This window comes from Oncorhynchus clarkii, chromosome 9 (genome assembly GCF_045791955.1).
Source record: "Oncorhynchus clarkii lewisi isolate Uvic-CL-2024 chromosome 9, UVic_Ocla_1.0, whole genome shotgun sequence".
In the NCBI taxonomy this organism is placed as follows: Eukaryota; Metazoa; Chordata; class Actinopteri; order Salmoniformes; family Salmonidae; genus Oncorhynchus; species Oncorhynchus clarkii.
Genome location: NC_092155.1, coordinates 17,828,895 through 17,847,253, shown reverse-complemented (window position 1 = coordinate 17,847,253; position 18,359 = coordinate 17,828,895). Strand labels below are relative to the sequence as shown.

General features: G+C 42.4%; 2 protein-coding genes across 4 annotated transcripts; one reads left to right on the top strand and one right to left on the bottom strand.

The window, feature by feature from the left end:
* Positions 1–292: 292 nt before the first annotated feature.
* LOC139416016 (dehydrogenase/reductase SDR family member 4-like) lies at positions 293–5,395 on the top strand. Of its 2 annotated transcripts, none has more exons than XM_071164249.1 (9): positions 293–485; positions 749–891; positions 1,171–1,348; positions 1,609–1,710; positions 3,930–4,000; positions 4,079–4,130; positions 4,256–4,390; positions 4,544–4,599; positions 4,850–5,395. In XM_071164249.1, the coding sequence occupies exons 2-9, from the start codon at positions 752–754 to the stop codon at positions 4,962–4,964; spliced, it is 849 nt and encodes a 282-aa protein (XP_071020350.1). In that variant the 5' UTR covers positions 293–485; positions 749–751; the 3' UTR covers positions 4,965–5,395. The 2 variants fall into 2 exon arrangements, with proteins under 2 accessions (XP_071020350.1, XP_071020351.1); XM_071164250.1 differs by having other exon boundaries at positions 345–485; positions 4,544–4,623.
* On the bottom strand, positions 5,042–18,288 carry LOC139416015 (uncharacterized). 2 transcript variants are annotated; one of them, XM_071164247.1, is made up of 9 exons: positions 17,411–18,288; positions 13,247–13,449; positions 12,917–13,015; positions 12,673–12,768; positions 11,926–12,160; positions 10,954–11,803; positions 10,157–10,213; positions 6,242–6,325; positions 5,042–6,138 (listed from the first exon to the last, which is right to left on the bottom strand). In XM_071164247.1, exons 1-8 carry the CDS (start codon positions 17,589–17,591, stop codon positions 6,298–6,300), a joined length of 1,749 nt encoding a protein of 582 aa, XP_071020348.1. In that variant the 5' UTR covers positions 17,592–18,288; the 3' UTR covers positions 5,042–6,138; positions 6,242–6,297. The 2 variants fall into 2 exon arrangements, with proteins under 2 accessions (XP_071020348.1, XP_071020349.1); XM_071164248.1 differs by lacking the exon at positions 17,411–18,288 and adding an exon at positions 16,026–16,378.
* Positions 18,289–18,359: the final 71 nt, after the last annotated feature.

Sequence of the window (18,359 nt, the reverse complement as noted above, 5' to 3'; positions counted from 1 at the left end):
GAGGATGGAGAAACCGAAGATTACAGCTCCGCCTTCAGCATTTCACTCGGGAGACTCTGGTGCTTTTACATACACAGATAGTTCAATCTGGGCCATTTTTATCTGGCAAGGAGAGATGCTGTAACCAACTAATTACGTTTAATTTAAGTAGATGGTAAACGCAATAAATTGTTATGTGCTATTTGCTTTGCTGCGGGTTTTTGGATTCTGTTTGAATGGAGCACAGGCTGCCGTATAGACGAGAGTAAAGGCGCAATGTCAATAGACGCAGTTGTAAATAAAGCAGTACACCCAGGATAGGACTTTTACTTTGGAGAAGTACCGGAAACGTCGTCTTTAAACTCGTGTTTTTATTCCTGTCTTCTGTCACTGGACGTAAAGGACTTTGAACAGAGGTACTTTGAACTTACAATTTGTAAACCAACAGTACGCCAAACCTTGATTATTGGTGTTACATGTAGCCGTTATTGATCAGAAAGTCAAAGGTAAGGTCATATCATTGTATTTTGAATTAAACATAACACTTGTATTCTTGCACAATTCAACCATCACCTAATTTCTGCTCTTCATAACCGAGGTCTAGACACTGATAGCCACAATAAGGAGGCACATCGTGGATAAAGCAATGTAATAACTAAGGGACCTAGTAACTAAGGCATAATGTTTTGAAAGGGTCACTTGTGGGTTGGCACCTGCATTTGTGTGTCTACTGTATGTGTGTGCACTGAGAAATCTTCTCTCTTTCCAGGTAATGCTGAGGGGTTTCGTTAGCAGGAGCCTTTTGACCAATCCTGTCGCAGGTCAAACAAGAAAGATGTCTGGGGGCAGTCTTGCTGGGTCTCAAAGCAGTCTTGCAGGGAAGGTCGCCATAGTGACTGCCTCAACTGATGGGTAAGGAATAACTGTGCCTACTGTTTTGCTGGGGATGTATTAAATTAGTTTATAGTGAATTGCCCACCTGCTCTATGGTCCTATGATGAGTTTTTCCAGACCGCTTAGCCTGACCTGGAAAAACTATGGGCACCAAGTCAGCCTATAAGCCATAACAAGTGTCTATGGAATAGGGGCCAGAGTTTTTCCTGGTCAGACCACACAGTCAGGGAAAGCTCTAGGCCCTATATATCATCCTTCTCCTACTGACTGTGTCTTCTTCTACTTCTTCTCTTTCAGAATTGGTCTGGCTGCAGCTCAGGCTCTCGGTCAGAGAGGGGCTCACGTTGTGGTGAGCAGCAGACGTCAGTCCAACGTGGACAAGGCCGTGGCACTACTGCAGAGTGAGAAGATACAAGTGACCGGAACGACTTGCAACGTTGGGAAAAGTGAAGACAGAGAAAGACTGGTTAACGTGGTAAAGAAAAAGCCAATACATTTTGCTCCTATTCTAGAAGGTGCACACAGAGTAGACATCAGTTGATCATCACGCGACAATATCGTATTGAAATTATACACCTTCAAATTGTGACCACCATCACACTCAACTTCAGCACAGTGACATTCCAGTACATCATCGATACTGTAGTTCCCACTTCTTGACACAGGGTCACAGGCACAGCCATCAGTCACATGCCCTTACAGAATGTCAGTGTTATTATTTTCCATTCTGTTTAGACAGTGGAACATTGTGGAGGTATAGACATCCTGGTCTCGAACGCAGCAGTCAACCCTTTCTTTGGAAACATCATGGACTCCACAGCAGCAGTCTGGGATAAGGTGCGTTATGCGTCCAAGCATCTTACAAATGTTTTGAAAAGCAACTGGACCGAAAATCTGCCCCATATACTGAAGCCTTGATGCAATGAAATATGTTACATGTCTAACAGTGCCGCATTTCCCTTAGTTTAATGTAACAAGTTATTTGAAGTATTCAGTAAGTTGTGTAATAACTATGTGATAAGTATTCATTGGTTGGTTTAACATACGGTTGAAGTCGGAAGTTTACATACACTTAGGTTGGAGTCATTTAAAACTCGTTTTCAACCATTCCAAAAATGTCTTGTTAACAAACTATAGTTTTGGGAAGTTGGTTAGGACATCTGCTTTGTGCATGACACAAGTAATTTTTCCAATAATTGTTAACAGACAGATTATTTCACTTATAATTCACTGTATCACAATTCCAGTGGGTCAGAAGTTGACTGTGCATTTAAACAGCTTGGAAAATTCCAGAAAATGTCAGGTCTTTAGAAGCTTCTGATAGGCTAATTGACATCATTTGAGTCAATTGGAGGTGTACCTGTGGATGTATTTCAAGGCCTACCTTCAAACTCAGTGCCTCTTTGCTTAACATCATGGGAAAATCAAAAGAAATTAGCCAAGACCTCAGAAAAAAAATTGTAGACCTCCACAAGTCTGGTTCATCTTTGGGAGCAATTTCCAAACGCCTGAAGGTACCACGTTCATCTGTACAAACAATAGTACGCAAGTATAAACACCATGGGACCACACAGCCATCATACAGCTCAGGAAGGAGACACGTTCTGTCTCCTAGAGATGAACGTACTTTGGTGCAAAAAGTGTAAATCAATCACAGAACAACAGCAAAAGACCTAGTGAAGATGGAGGAAACAGGTACAAAAGTATCTATATCCACAGTAAAACAAGTCCTATATCGACATAACCTGAAAGGCCGCTCAGCAAGGAAGAAGCCACTGCTCCAAAACTGCCATAAAAAAAGCCAGACTACAGTTTGCAACTGCACATGGGGACAAAGATCATACTTTTTGGAGAAATGTCCTCTGGTCTGATGAAACCAAAATAAAACTGTTTGGTCATAATGACCATCGTTATGTTTGGAGGAAAAAAGGGTGAGGCTTGCAAGCCGAAGAACACCATCCCAACCGTGAAGCATGGGGGTGGCAGCATCATGTTGTGGGGGTGCTTTGTTGCAGGAGGGACTGGTGCACTTCACAAAATTGATGGCATCATGAGGAAGGGGAAATTGTGTGGATATATTGAAGCAACATCTCAAGACATCAGTCAGGAAGTTAAAGCTTGGTCTCAAATTTGTTTTCCAAATGGACAGTGACCCCAAGCATACTTCCAAAGTCGTGGCAAAATGGCTTAAGGACAACAAAGTCAAGATATTGCAGTGGCCATCACAAAGCCCTGACCTCAATCCTATAGAAAATTTGTGTGCAGAACTGAAAAAGCGTGTGCAAACAAGGAGGCCTACAAACCCGACTCAGTTACACCAGCTCTGTCAGGAGGAATGGGCCAAAATTCACCCAACTTATTATGGGAAGCTTGTGGAAGGCTACCTGAAACGTTTGACCCAAGTTAAACATTTTAAAGGCAATGCTACCGAGTACTAATTGAGTGTATGTAAAAACTTCTGACCCACTGGGAATGAGATGAAAGAAATAAAAGCTGAAATAAATCACTCTACGTTATTACAATAAAGTTGTGATCGTAACTGGCCTAAGACAGGGAATTCTTACTAGGATTAAATGTCAGGAATTGTGAAAAACTGAGTTCAAATGTATTTGGCTGAGGTGTATGTAAACATCTGACTTCAACTGTAAATGCTTAAGTATTCATTAGTTGGTTTAACATAGATGCTTAAGTATTCATTAGTTGGTTTAACCAACTATTCATTAGTTGGGCCTCCCGAGTGGCACAGCGGTCTAAGACACTGCATCTCAGTGCAAGAGACGTCACTGCAGTACCTGGTCCGAATACAGACTGCATCACATCCGGCTGTGATTGGGAGTCCCATAGGACGGCGCACAATTGGCCTAGCGTCGTCCAGGTTTGGCCCGGTGTAGGCCGTCATTGTAAATAAGAATTTGTTCTGACTTGACTGACTTGCTGACTTGCCAAGTTAAATAAAGGTTTCACACATTCACATAGATGCTTAGGTATTCATTGGTTGGTTTAACATAGTTGCTTTGTTTACATGATCTAATGCTCTACTTTTCACTTCCATGCAGATCCTGGATGTGAATGTTAAGGCAGCCTTTCTTATGACCCAACTGGTGGTGCCTCACATGGAGAAAAGGGGGTGAGAGAGTGAGATGTAAATAATGAAGTAGGAAGGTGTTATGTGAACTATACCAATTACAATGTATGTGTTCCCCAGGGGCGGGAGTGTTGTGTTTGTGTCCTCTGTCGCTGGCTACCAGCCTATGCAGGTAAGCTCCTCTGATTTTCCCTCTGAATGGCTCTCGGTCGATCATCTCAGAATTTGTTGTGTGTAGTGTTAATTTACATTAGTATGAAGAAATATTTTTTCAACTTGACCTTTGATTCCCCCCAGGCCCTGGGTCCTTACAGTGTGAGTAAGACGGCCCTATTAGGCCTAACCAGAGCCTTGGCCCCTGAACTGGCCCAGAGCCACATCCGTGTCAACTGTGTGGCCCCCGGCATCATCAAGACCCGCTTCAGCCAAGCAGTGAGGATCCCCTCCCTTTCTATCGTCATCTTCACCGGTTTACTCTTTTCATCTTTGCTTACCCTCTATTTCTATCACTGGTTTGGCTGTTGTTTTCCTATCATTCACACAAATAGGAGTTTTTGATCATGCGGTGTTCTTATTCTCTCGCAGTTGTGGCACGACGAAGACGTTCTGGACGAGCTCAAGAAGCAGCTTAGCATTAAAAGGTTGCCTTCAACTTCATTCTTAGGGTACATCGTTTAGTTCAGTGTACATTCTTACCCTCAAGTGTTATTGTTTTTATGTAGTGTGTCCACAAAAGTGTCTGACCCATTGTGACTGAATTGGTAGAATTTGCTTGTGTAACATTGAAAGACATGTTGCAGTGTTGTTGACGTCATATCTGTATTTGGCTGTCTTTATGCATGTTCACCGTGGTGGTCTGTTTGATTTGTTACTTGTTTATTATTCTCCCAGGGTTGGGGAGCCAGAGGAGATCGGTGGAGTGATCGCTTTCCTGTGCTCTAAGGACGCGTCCTACATCACTGGAGAGACCATCACTGTGACTGGAGGGATGAGCTGCAGGTTGTGAGACTAGTCGGGCTGTAAAGTGTCAATAGAATCTGGCCACGCTGACTGACTGTGACGCTCAAAATGAAACCATGCTTGTAATGTAAGAATGGACTGTAAGACAGGTAGATTTATTCTACATTGCAGAGAAATGGAATCCTCTAAGACTGTAGTGACATGAGGACACTAAGGCAGGAAGTGGACAGTGTTGACACCACTGCTGAGATTATTACTGACATTCTCGGTATGCTTTTCAGTGGGCTCTATACAGTGTATTGGGTTAATAACAAATGAACACAATGTATTATTACTACACTTCAAAAGACTGTCACAGCACTCTAAAGCATTTGAGCTCACAAGCAGGGTCCAAATGTCTGTTTTCGCTCTGTCCCACCATCAAGCCCTTAGGAACTATAACTACATTGCCTTAATAAACAAGAGTTAACGCTGTCATACGTGTTTGATTATTGGACTTCATAAATATAGATACAGGAACTAGTAAATACAACATTTATTATACTATACACAATTAAATTGTAGTTTTTCACACTAAGACATTGGATGTGTGAAAAATAACTTATTTGGCAGATGCATACATTTCTCTTTGATTCATTATTTGCTTTTTGAAGATCCTGCATCTGGTTATTAGAAAAGGACAATTGAACTATAATTATATATAAGTCAAACTAATTAGCAAAACTCTTCTCAATTTGTGCAAGTTTTTTCCTCAGTTATCAATATGTCAAGATATTCCTATTACCCCTAAAAGAAAATGTGTTGGCCAATTGAACTGACAAGTATTACAGCACACAGGTAGTGCAGTTTTGGTGACAGGTCAATCCTTTTGACTTCACAATAAAAGTCACGCAGGTTTTTTAAAATGCTTATTCCAAAGTGATTCAGATACAAAGAATCGTAAAACTCTGCTAGTCAGTCACTATTAAATATTTTCTTACAGTGGATGGTGAAATGATTTTGCCATGTCTAATAAACAAACCATATAATTTGGCATAACAGCACAAACAGATCTGGGACCAGGAGAAATGATTTTGCCGTAGACCTGTGTATTATTGAGTGTCATCTGTGTCCGTTGCCGTGAGACAGCAGGTGGTGTCGGGCCATGCCGGGCTTAAAGAACTCCCCGAGGGTTGGGCACTTGTGTCGTGCTTGGACCTGTAGTAGGGCTTCACAAACAACTGGGGGAGACAGAGAGCACATTAGACTGCAGTGGTTTCAGGAACCATAGACGCACGAGGGCAAGCAAGGTTAATAAAAGTTGCTTCCCAAGGCTCTACTTACACTGCCGTTGAAACTCTTTGTCGCTTCATCCTCTGAATATCCAATGACATCCTGTGTCACCGGTTACTGGAGAAGTTAACATTTCTAGATGGAAACGAGATGGGAGAAACGTAAGGCTTGGAATAACACTGTAATGGCTAGGCAACGATAACTGCACTGAAATAACGTACTCACTTAACCATAGAATTGAGAGTACATGCAGAAATCAATGCACAGTTCCTGGAGGTGTAAACAGTGGAGTAAAAGTCCTACACTTCTGCTAATACTGGACATTTACAATATCAATGTGATGACACTGTATTTTTTGATTATTCCCCCCCCCCCCCCCCCAGTCGCTTCGGTGCAATTTTCACAAGTTTGTGATCACAACTTAGTACAAACCTCAACAGATCAAAACGGCAGTTTTCAAATCTCTAAGCACATTTTCAATTGCCTTAAGTACAACACACAATTATAGGTCACTATTTTACCATGCACTGTTTCAGCTAGAAATACATGTTCCACATTGCAATATATGCTTATATAAAGCAATTGCCTTTCACAATGTCCACACTACTTTTAATATGATTCTCTTTTGTTAAAATACATTTTACTCTTACTCTTAATCAGACTGCTCTTAATTGATAATTACTTAACCGTTTGGTAAACCTACAGGTTTGTCTACTACAGATTGAGAACTACATGAAAAGATATGTTTGTGAAGAAGAAACTGAGTGTACAAAACATTAGGAACACCTTCCCAATATTGAGTTGCACCCCTTACTGCCCTCAGACCAGCTTCAGTTTGTCAGGGCGTGGACTACAAGGTGTCACAAGCGTTCCTGATACACATGGAAAACTGTTCAGTGTGAAAAACCCAGCAGCGTTGCAGTTCTTGACACAAGAGCACCTGGCACCTACTACCATACCCTGTTCAAAAGCACCTACACATTTTCTGAATGGCACACATACACAATCCATGGCTCAATTGTCTCAAGGCTTAAAAATGCGTCTTTAACCTGCCTTCTCCCCTTCATCTACACTGATTGAATTGACATCAAAAGGGGATCAAAGCTTCACCTGGATTCACCTGGTATGACGATCATGAAAATAGGTGTTTGTAACATTTTGTACACATTAGGAACACATCCCCATGAGCGTGCCACCATCCTTCAGGCCATGGATGAGGTGTGCAATGACATTAATCCAGACCTACAGAATGTCAGGCTTGGATTCACCATATCAAAAGGTTTATCCCCAGGTGCATGAACAATGAGGACAGTTACTGTGATGTCAATAAGAACCTAAAGTATGACCAATGGGGACATTTACTGTAATGTTAATGAATACCTAAGGTATGCCCAATGAGGATATTCACTGTGATGTCAATGAAAACCTAAAGTAATGGGTATGCTGGGGTAAAGTATAGACGTTTTACAGTTACCACCCGCAATGGGTTTCTTATGGTAACATGTAATCTCTTAAACTTGTAGGCCTTTTGTTAGTTACCATTAGGTCAAATGAAACATTCCAAGACAGTTACACGTATGTCCGTTCATACAGGGCTCCACCTATTGTCCTTCACCCCAGAAAATAAAATGAACTAAACAGACATACAGGCTTCACTTCGCTTCCGTCACCCCTGCTCAGAATGAGCTACATTCCTTGAGCCTGGTTAGTCTACCGCCCATGAAGGGTTATCTGAGGTACAGCGTACCGCCCATGAAGGGTTATCTGAGGTACAGCGTACCGCCCATGAAGGGTTATCTGAGGTACAGCGTACCGCCCATGAAGGGTTATCTGAGGTACAGTCTACCGCCCATGAAGGGTTATCTGAGGTACAGTCTACCGCCCATGAAGGGTTATCTGAGGTACAGTGTACCGCCCATGAAGGGTTATCTGAGGTACAGTCTACCGCCCATGAAGGGTTATCTGAAGTACAGTGTACCGCCCATGAAGGGTTATCTGAGGTACAGTGTACCGCCCATGAAGGGTTATCTGAGGTACAGTGTACCGCCCATGAAGGGTTGAGGTACAGTGTAACGTGTTACAGTCTATCACCCATGAAGGGTTATCTGAGGTATTTACAAGGCCTTGGACCTGCTCATGAAATGAACAAGATCCCTGTGAATCAGATGGAGCCGCCAGGCTCCTGCTCATATAAACTGAACCAGATGGGAGTTTCACCTAAGGTCCTTGGCTCCCACTGAGGCTTTCACCTCAGCCACCGTGCCCTGGGGACAAAAATGTAATCAAAACAACACATCAGGCTATTTTAACAAGTTATAATAGCTCATTAAAGCAATTGCACACTTAGTTTTAAACTGCCCTATCGATCCCAGGCTCTCACACAACCGGATCGTGAACAGAATTGAAATTTGGAGAAAAATTTGGTAAAATACAAGAGACAAGTGAGACCTCAAAGAATTAACCAACCAAGGTCCTGCCGACCTTCTGATACAGGATGCAGTGATGAGTATTAAAAAACCCTCATCTGTAATAAAGCGAAGGGCGCTGTGGTAGACTGCATTCGATGGTTTAATAGTGGCTGCTGCATTCTGGTAAATGGTGTCACCGTAGTCAAGAACTGGCAGAGACTGTACAATATGCTTCCTGCCGTTCATGGAGAGGCACAATCTATTTCTAAAAAGAAGCCCCTTTAAATCTTAGCTCTTTGTGTAGCGCATCTATACGTTTTTTTATTTTTAAACGTTAAAGATATTTATCAACCCAGACGCTCAGATATTTATCAATCCAGACGCTCAGATATTTATCAATCCAGACGCTCAGATATTTATCAATCCAGACGCTCAGATATTTATCAATCCAGACGCTCAGATATTTATAGGCGGGAACCCACTTGATGATACGAGCCATCCAAAGAGTGAATATGTAGACCATCAGAAATGTATCAGTGAATTAAAGAACAGATTTCGTTTGGCCCGCATTAAGTCCAAGTTTTAAATCAACAAGGGCTTTCTGTAATGCAACAAAATCAGAATGCAGCTCTATCATAGCTTGATACAAGTCAGTGCAATGGCATACATAACCGTATGAACTGTATGAATATGACAGGGGTTTAATACATAGACCAATATTATTTATATAAACGAGTAAACAGAACAGGTCCCTATACCGACCCTGCGGCAATAGAGGAAACTGCAGTCCTTACTCTACTGAGGCTTTGCTTTACCATTGCTTTCTCTAAGCAGGTCCCGATATCCTAATGCCAAGGACACATCTTATCTTTACCCCAAGCACCAGAGGTGCTCGGAAGGGAGATGCTACCAGCTATTTAGGTCAGAGGCAGTGTGCAGTTTTATTCTTTTTTTTTAAAGCAAATTTTGCAGCTTGCTTGAGTGATTAGAGATGGCAGGGAGTTCCATGCTATCATGGCTCTATATACAGTACTACTGGGCATTGCTTTGAGTTCGTTTTGACTTTAGGGACAGTGAAGAGAGCTCTGGTTGAATGTCTTGTGGAATATAAATGTTTGTCAGAGCTGTATGTTAGTTGATTGAATAGACAGTTTGGAGTTCAACACGTTAATATTTCTAACAAAATGAGAAATGGTGCAGAAAATCGCTCCTCTACTTTAAGCCAGTAAAGCACAACATGCATTTTGTTGACACTAGCACTGTTGTACACCTATGTTGTAATGAGATCTGAACAATACATCCGTTTTTTTTCATCAACGGTCGTGAAAGACATCTTCAATCACACTTGTAGCATATTACATTCAAAGGTCAATTTTGAAACATGTGTCTTGCAGTTTTTGATATTGGATTAACTGGTAGTTAAAATAACTCAATTAACAAGAGATCATAGTGTTGCGTTTTGGCAATGTTCATGGTACTTCACAATAAATGTATATTTTGGAGTCCATAATATATCTGCAGTAATGGTGGAATGACAGTGTTTCTCAGTACTACTTACCCGCCAGTGTTGTGATTGGCTGTGATATTCGCCTTTTGATTTCTCCCAAAGCAGCATCTGTTATCAAAATGGGAAAGCCGTTTTGACTTTGTGGCTGTTATATAGTGGAAATCTGGTCAAAATCCCAAAGTAGAAATCGCTCTGTAATTTCCTGGTTTGCTCAATTCCAGTTTATGTGAGAAAACAAGCACCGAATAGTTTAGGGAATCATTGTACCATCTAAATCACTGACATTTTCAATAACAAAACATATATATATATATATATATATATATACATATATTTATTTTTTTACAGCTGTTTGAAGCTGGTGGGCCAAAACCAAGATTAAAAGGTTCAAGTGAGAGTCTCCGCCATGTCAAGGGAAAAATGGGATGAGGTGGGGGAGAGAAATTCAAGGTGTATCACCTTGTGTGGTGAAAGTTTTCTTCAAAATGAACGTAGAATGAAGTTTTGAATATGAGACTTTCTGCGTTACAAGTGTTACCAGTTCGAAGTTTTGTACGAAGCCTTTCGAAAATTCACCACATACTTGTGAAAATAGCATAAAAGCAATTTAAAAACTAAAAAACTGTAGTACTAGTGGGTATTTGACTAGCCTGATTGCTCGATCTGTTGCTGATTTAAACAATTACAGTTGTGTGCCATCATTCCACTTACATGTATGAGATGATGAACGTATGGAACGATGAATGAACAACATCATTTTACAAAAGAAAGCACAGCCAGATCTGGCAACCAGGCTAGTATAGGAAAGTATCCTTGGTTGTTTAAATCAGCACCTGTATTTCTCTTACTCTTTGTCAGCTGATGCTGGAAGCCCCATATCTAGGGTCAATGACCTGTCACTCAACTTCCGTTGCCAGGTCGAAGGAAGCTGACATGCCGTTATCGCCGGCAACTTGGGCCTCTGTCCCCATAGAGAGCTCCCTTCCCCTGCTGTTGGTGTCCCGTTGCTGCAGGAAGGAGGTTGTGACTTCAAAAGAGCAGGGATGTCTGTTGAAGTCAGTCGGGGGATGAGCACCCTGGGTTTGTTGAGCAGACAGGCTGTGATGTAAGAATAGAGGCGATGGTCTTCCGGAACCTTGAGGTTTGCGATCCCCAACTGGACCAAACAGTCCCTAAGAAGGTCTCTCTCAGTCTCTCCATCTCTACCGCTCGTCATATCCTCCTTTCCATCTCTAACAAACTCCCCCCCACGCCCTCTCCTGAGCACTCTTTCACTCCCTCTGTCTCTCACACTCCTCTTCTTCCTCCCTCTTCTCATGACCATGATCTCCTCGTCCTCTTCGGATTCCTCTTCTCTGCTTTTGACGCATGTATATTTGGACCTCTCCGTTGACTCAGCGTCCTCCTCCACATCTCTTGAAACCGATTGGATAACAACGTCTTCCTGGAAAGTTATTGCCCTCTTATTGGCTGAAGCCATGACTGGAAGGTCTTCGTTGCAAATCCCGCCAATCACAGGTGCGACGGGCAATGACAAGTTTGTTTGTCTGTAATCGGTTAATGGGGTTAAAGACAGAGGGCTTGGGGTGGAAACCAAGGCAGGCTTAGACCTTGATTTGACGATTTGCTGCACTCTTCCAGAGGGAGGGAGAGAGAGTGACGAGAGGAGGTAGTCGCCCATACACGGAGAGAGAGAAGCTGATAGGAGGTAACAAAAGAGATGAGGTTAGTCGATATGTTAAAAATCTATCCCAGGCGTTGTGAAATCTGGCTCGCGACTGCAATGTAGTCGGCTTGGAATGCGCCCTATGTAGACCCACCTGCAGAATCCAGGTGTCCCAGGCAGATCTGGTGCTGGAGCAGGGTCCTCAGGAGCTGGGGTTGGGAGGCAGCCTGCGCACACTCCTCCAGGACAGGAGGGGCAGCAGTGAGCCACGACACCGTCTGAGCCAGGTTGGGCACTGGGAGAAGCTGGTCCAGTCGGAGCAGGAACTCCCACAGCAGTTTCTCCAGCTCCTGGTCAAACTGAGGCCCATACTCTGACGGAAACTCCACCTGTATGGGGTAGACGAGAGGGGGACAGAGAATTTGAGATTTCCTCAGTGGATGTAGCCTCATACGACCATAGCGAAACAGAATGTAAACTTGCGAGACCAGGATGGTAGTATGAGGCTACAGTGACTGTCTCTAATTAAGATAACTTTATTTTTCAATTACGCACAAGGTCCAACCAAAATATTACTTCCTGTTTTAACCCAACCCCCCTAAAAGACACACATACATAGTGTTTTGGGGGGAGAGGTGTGGGGGGCTGCCACACTGGGTGCCCGGGGAGCTGTTGTTGTGGGGGGTTAAGTGGCTTGCTCAAGGGCACAACAGTAGACAATGCAATCTAGGATTTGATACCAGTAACCCTCCGGTTGGCCAGCTCACTTCATGACTGATATTTTCGGTTGGCCCCGGGATTCGACAGGACAGCCCTCCTGTTGCTGGCTTGCCTCTCTAACAGCTAGGCTACCTGCCGCCCCGAAAAGCTGCTGAGTCAAACAAAACAAAGCCAGTCTGACCTTGTAGAATAGTTCTCTCTCTGTGGGGTCTTTCAGAAAGCTTTCAACCAGGTCCCGGAGGTTGGTCACTGCTGTTTCAATCTTCACATCCTTTTTCTGCAACATAGGCATGCAGAGACATCACTTACAGCAAACATACTGTATTTCTCACAAAATCATTCCTAGGGTACAAAGCAGTGAAGTGATGAAAGACCATTCAAATACCACACCCATCTTGCAGTACAGAGAACTGACTGTCACTCACCAGGGCAGAGGACGGGTTGGGGGCACGGATCCTTTCCAGCTGGGTAAGGATAACCGTTGGATCTGGTGGGTCTGAGCCATTGCACAGCTCTAAGATCAGCTACAAATGGCCAGAGACATGATAATTAAGGACTGAACAGTCTGACAGTGGAAGCACATACAGGGTGATATTCATTAAGTCGCAACGGAAAACAAAATTGAGCTTTTCTTATTGGACAAGTTCAGGTTTTCAACCATTTGGTGCCAAATGAATGCAACCCATTTTTACTACAACAGAACTGTCTAAAGACTTATGGCCATGGGTCAACAATATCATCCTCCACACACACACCCGTGATCTCAGCCCCAGAGCCAGCTTGGCCTGGTGTCTAGATGTGAGCAGGCCAGGGACAGTCTCACAGCAGGATGTCACAAACTCCTCCAGCGTCCCATAATGCATTACATCGCGTTGCTTCATCACCTTCCACATGGCAGCAGAAACCAGCCGGATGGGAGGGGCCAGGAGGGGTAGGGGGGAGAAGGAAAGGAAGATGTCTGAGGGGATAGAGAGGGGAGAGTAACGCGGAGCAAATAGTGCCTTTTGAGGTCAGTTGGTTTGATAAAATAATCTTTAAATTAAAGTCCCATGACGGTAGTGACATCCCATTACTGCCTATCACTTATTCATTCTTATTTCAGGTGTTGTATATATTATAGAGGTCGACCGATTAATCAGAATGGCCGATTAATTAGGGCCGATTTCAAGTTTTCAAAACAATCGGAAATCGGTATTTTTGGACACCATATTAAAAAAATAAAAAATGTACACCTTTATTTAATCTTTATTTAACTAGGCAAGTTAGTTAAGAACACATTCTTATTTTCAATGACGGCCTAGGAACGGTGGGTTAACTGCCTCGTTCAGGGGCAGAAGGACAGATTTTTACCTTGTCAGCTCGGGGGATTCAATCTTGCAACCTTACAGTTAACTAGTCCAATGCTCTAACCACCTGATTACATTGCACTCCACGAGGAGACTGCCTGTTAAGCGAATGCAGTAAGCCAAGGTAAGTTGCTAGCTAGCATTAAACTTATCTTATAAAAAAACAATCAAATCAATCATAATCACTAGTTAACTACACATGCTTGATGATATTACTAGTTTATCTAGCGTGTCCTGCATTGCACATAATCGATGCGGTGCGTATCGTTGCTCCAACGTGTACCTAACCATAAACATCAATGCCTTTCTTAAAATCAATACACAGAAGTATATATTTTTAAACCTGCATATTTAGCCAAAATCAATCCAGATTAGCAGGCAATATTAACCAGGTGAAATTGAGTTCATTGAACGCAGAGTCAGTGTGTATGCAACAGTTTGGGCTGCCTAATTTGCCAGAACTTTACGTAATTATGACATAACATTGAAGGTTGTACAATGTAACAGGAATATTTAGACTTATGGTTGTCACCTGTTAGATAAAATACGGAACGGTTCCGTATTTCACTGAAAGAATAAACGTCTTGTTTTCGAGATGATGGTTTCCGGATTCAACCATATTAATGACCTTCTGTGTGTTATCATGTTATAACTAAGCCTATGATTTGATAGAGCAGTCTGACTGAGTGATGGTAGGCAGCAGCAGGCTCGTAAGCATTCATTCAAACAGCACTTTCGTGCGTTTGCCAGCAGCTGTTTATGACTTCAAGCCTATCAACTCCCGAGATTAGGCTGGTGTAACCAATGTGAAATGGCTAGCTAGTTAGCGGGGTGCGCGCTAATAGCATTTCAAACGTCACTCGCTCTGAGACTTGGAGTTGTTATTCCCCTTGCTCTGCATGGGTAACGCTGCTTCGAGGGTGGCCGTCATCTCTATAGAGCTGCTGCCTATGCAGTCTGACAAAAATCACTATTTTAGTAGTTCTTCAAAGTAAATAAGGCCAAGATCATGCATTTCCAGGTAAAGATACCTCGAAGCAACTGCTCTCTTATTCCTCTCGATCGCACATTCTGTCTCTTCTCTGCCCCACACTAACCTAACGTAGCAGGCATAAAAGAGAAACATACCGGAGTAGGCGTGCAAGGGATTGTGTCATTGTAGTTAATGACCACATTTTCTGCATTAAATTATGTAGAATATTGGCCAGTTGGGAACTACAACTCCCCACTACATCGCATAGTTCAGGCTTGATCTGATTTATCTCTACAGAAACTGCAATGTGCACATTGAGCTCACAGAAAAAGAAAAAACAATTATAATAATTGAACTGAAGTCAGTCAATTAGATGTTTAAAAAACAAAAAATATACATTTCGGTTAATCGCTCAGTACTAGAAGAGTGACTGGCTGTTAGCCTTTTTTGAGCGTCATGTTTAAATCATATAAGTGACTTTGTTGAGCTTCACAATCAATTTTAGATAATCTTGGATGATTTGGACATGATGCACAAAAAAAAAGCTAATATTGGACCCATGACTATCGGCACCGCAAAAAAGTCAAGTAAACAACACTTTCCTGTGGATACCCTATCTCCACCTCCTACCGCCAAAAGCACCAGCATGTACAACCGGTAAAGTAAGTGTAAATATCATTTTATTCAACATTCTGGATTTTAGAGACTATTGCGTCTTTTTTAGGGTGGATTCCCTCATACTGAAAATCCATGGAGTAACCATAGTAACGGTGCTGTTTTAAAGGGGAAGTAACCATTGGGTATTTTTTGTAATTTGGGTGAACTATCCCTTTAAGATAGTTAGGGTGTAATTAATCTTACTACTTCACTTCAAATTCAAGTAGTTGTAAGCAGCCATTTTCTATAAGCCCTTATTATATAATGGTTGATAAAGACACCCGCATGTATTGACTGGCTGCAAAACTGTTAGGAAACTGTCAATGTCACTTTGCTTTTACTAACATTGTGACTATCCGTCTTGTTTTAGGAGACTATTTGGCTACTGTACTGATATAGCTAGCTAGGGGCAACCATCAGGTTGTTTGTTTAGGTCTGGCTAACCGGCAATAGCTTCCTACTGCTTCTTTGCAGTTAATGATTGCTACTCCTAGTGTTAGCTCACGAGCTGTAAGTGCAAAGAGAAAACTGTTGGAAACCAAAGACTAAAGTAATTACCCATTTCAGATGGCTTCTTAGTTGCCATATTGTCCCGTCCGAATTTAGGTCGATTTTTATACTTAGAATGGCTAGCTAGCTTTAGCTCACTTCCCAAGCCAACTTTGTAGACAACTTTGTAGCTAGCTAGGCTAACAAAGCGTATCTTCTGAGATTGCTGGATAAGTTAACGACAAGGTTACAATAACAAGTGATTATCTAGCAATACAAAAAGAAAACATGCAACGCTCGAGGTTGCTATTCTGTATCTATTACACTGACTTTGGTCATAAGAGTTTGTTAATTTTAGGCATAAAAACACGCTGGGTTCTCCTGCTTTCTCTTCTTCAGGATTGGGTTGGCGGATCGCATCCAACTTTCAAGGTGCATACATCGCCACCTACTGTACTGGGAGTGTAAGGCCAGTCACGGCCTAACTACATTAAATTGTCCTCATTAGTCCTGTTCCTCTAAGAAAGTGAAATAGAGCCCTAAAACTCCCACTTCCTTCTTTCAAATCTCCATATTTCCCTTCTCAGACTCTAGGACCTGAGAGGGTGATATGGCTGGTGACAATACTCCATGCAACTCCTCCGCCGAGAAGTCTTTCAGTTCAGTCCCGGGAACCGCTCTGCCGCATCCACAATGATATCTATTTTCTGGAATTTCCTCTCCACCTTGGTAGTGCCATTAATCACCATAGCTATGAAGGCCACACAGTCCACCTTCTTAACATATAGGTCCTGTTGGTGAAAGGCAACCCCTGCAGCAAAGGCCTATCCACCACCATGACACCATGGAGTCTTTAGGAGTACCATTCGAACACTTAACAGCCGCTGCATATGAAATGCTTTGGGAAACCCGCATTTTGGCCAAATTCTCTTCTACCCTGGTCGGGCATTCAAAAGAAGCTTCATGGTTCCCACTACAATTGCAACATGTGGAAATTGTTTTAGAAGTGATGAAAATGTAACATCTCCCTTTCTGCAAACACTTGATTGAAACATGTTCAAAAGCTTTACAGTGATCACACTGCATTGGTCTTGGGGTAAATGCTCGGCCCTGTAGTTTAAATACCCCAACTGCACTTGAGTAGGGAAGAGACTCCATATAAAAAAAATACAGAGACTTTACGAGCCCCCCCCCCCACACACACACACACACACACACACACACACTCACCCACACACACGATTCATCCGACGTGCTTCAATCACTCCAGGAATATTTTTCAACTCTGTAACAGACTTCCCACGAGACGCCAGGTATTATCCCCTTAACGGGGCCGTGTTCCGAAGACACGTCAAACTTTTCAATTCGGGTAAGACTACGTTCTTTCTGATCCTCAGAAATACATTAAATCTAAACAAACATGCCTCTCGTAATTCTCACAGCCTTCAATTTACCCAGCACTTTCTCCACCAATTTGGATATCTCAAATGGGTTCTTCAAGATTGGTAATCCGATCCGCTTCTCCTCATTAATAACCCATAGTGCTACAAGATAAGGAACATTCTCAGCACTGTACGCTACTCCCTGATTCAAGATCCACATCAGCTTCCGCCATCTCTTTCTCCAAAACCACATTTCCCCCGCCTTCTCTACTTGCTGGATGTGACGTCTGAATTAATGTATAATCAAAGATTGTATAACTAAATGAAGATAGACCACCGTCTGTTGTTTCCAATGGGAACAGATGAGTCATAGTGGGCAGAACAAGCAAGGAGGTGGACAGAGTCAAACACGAGCTAGCGAGATCCTATTGGCCCGTTATAGCCAACATCTGCATATTTCCGTTAGGGAACGCCTACTTTGCGCTCCTAAACAACACCATTTTTAAAAACTTTGGCAAAGTCTAAAGTCTACAAAACGTAGTCCACTCTGTTCATAACAGATTCTAGTTTTGGGAACAGAAAAAAACTGTATTGAGATCAAATGTTTCATCGATGACAATATTAGTAGCATGTAGGCCAAAATCGATCTCGTTCCATCTTCTCCCACTGCACCAGTGGGATTCCTCTCACTACCTTATTTGCTAATGAGTGGAAACTCCAAGCGGAGGCTTCATATTTATACATCCAGTGAAATATCTGTCTCATTGTTCTGTGAAATAATCTTCATGATTACCTTAACTTCACTGATAAATTAAATCAAAAGTCTGTGCTGATATCATGTAAAAAATGTTCCAAGTGTAGATTTAATGCCATGGTAAAGTCAATGATATAGGCCAGTGTTATTCTCTCTCTCTCTCTCTCTCTCTCTCTCTCTCTCTTTCTCCCTCTGTCTCAATGAAATTCAATTTCATTTCAATTCTCACTCGCTCTCTCTCACACACGCATGTACACACACAGACAG

Coding starts and splice junctions, on each gene's coding strand:
- LOC139416015 (XM_071164247.1), bottom strand. CDS start 17,591: ATGTGGTTTTGGAGAAAGAGATGGCGGAAGCTGATGTGGATCTTGAAT. Junction 11,804..11,925: donor GGGACACCTGGATTCTGCAG/GTGGGTCTACAT, acceptor ACCTCCTATCAG/CTTCTCTCTCTCCGTGTATG. Junction 6,326..10,156: donor GCCAATCACAACACTGGCGG/GTAAGTAGTACT, acceptor GTTTCCATCTAG/AAATGTTAACTTCTCCAGTA.
- LOC139416016 (XM_071164250.1), top strand. CDS start 752: ATGCTGAGGGGTTTCGTTAGCAGGAGCCTTTTGACCAATCCTGTCGCA. Junction 4,001..4,078: donor CCTCACATGGAGAAAAGGGG/GTGAGAGAGTGA, acceptor TGTGTTCCCCAG/GGGCGGGAGTGTTGTGTTTG. Junction 4,391..4,543: donor AGACCCGCTTCAGCCAAGCA/GTGAGGATCCCC, acceptor ATTCTCTCGCAG/TTGTGGCACGACGAAGACGT.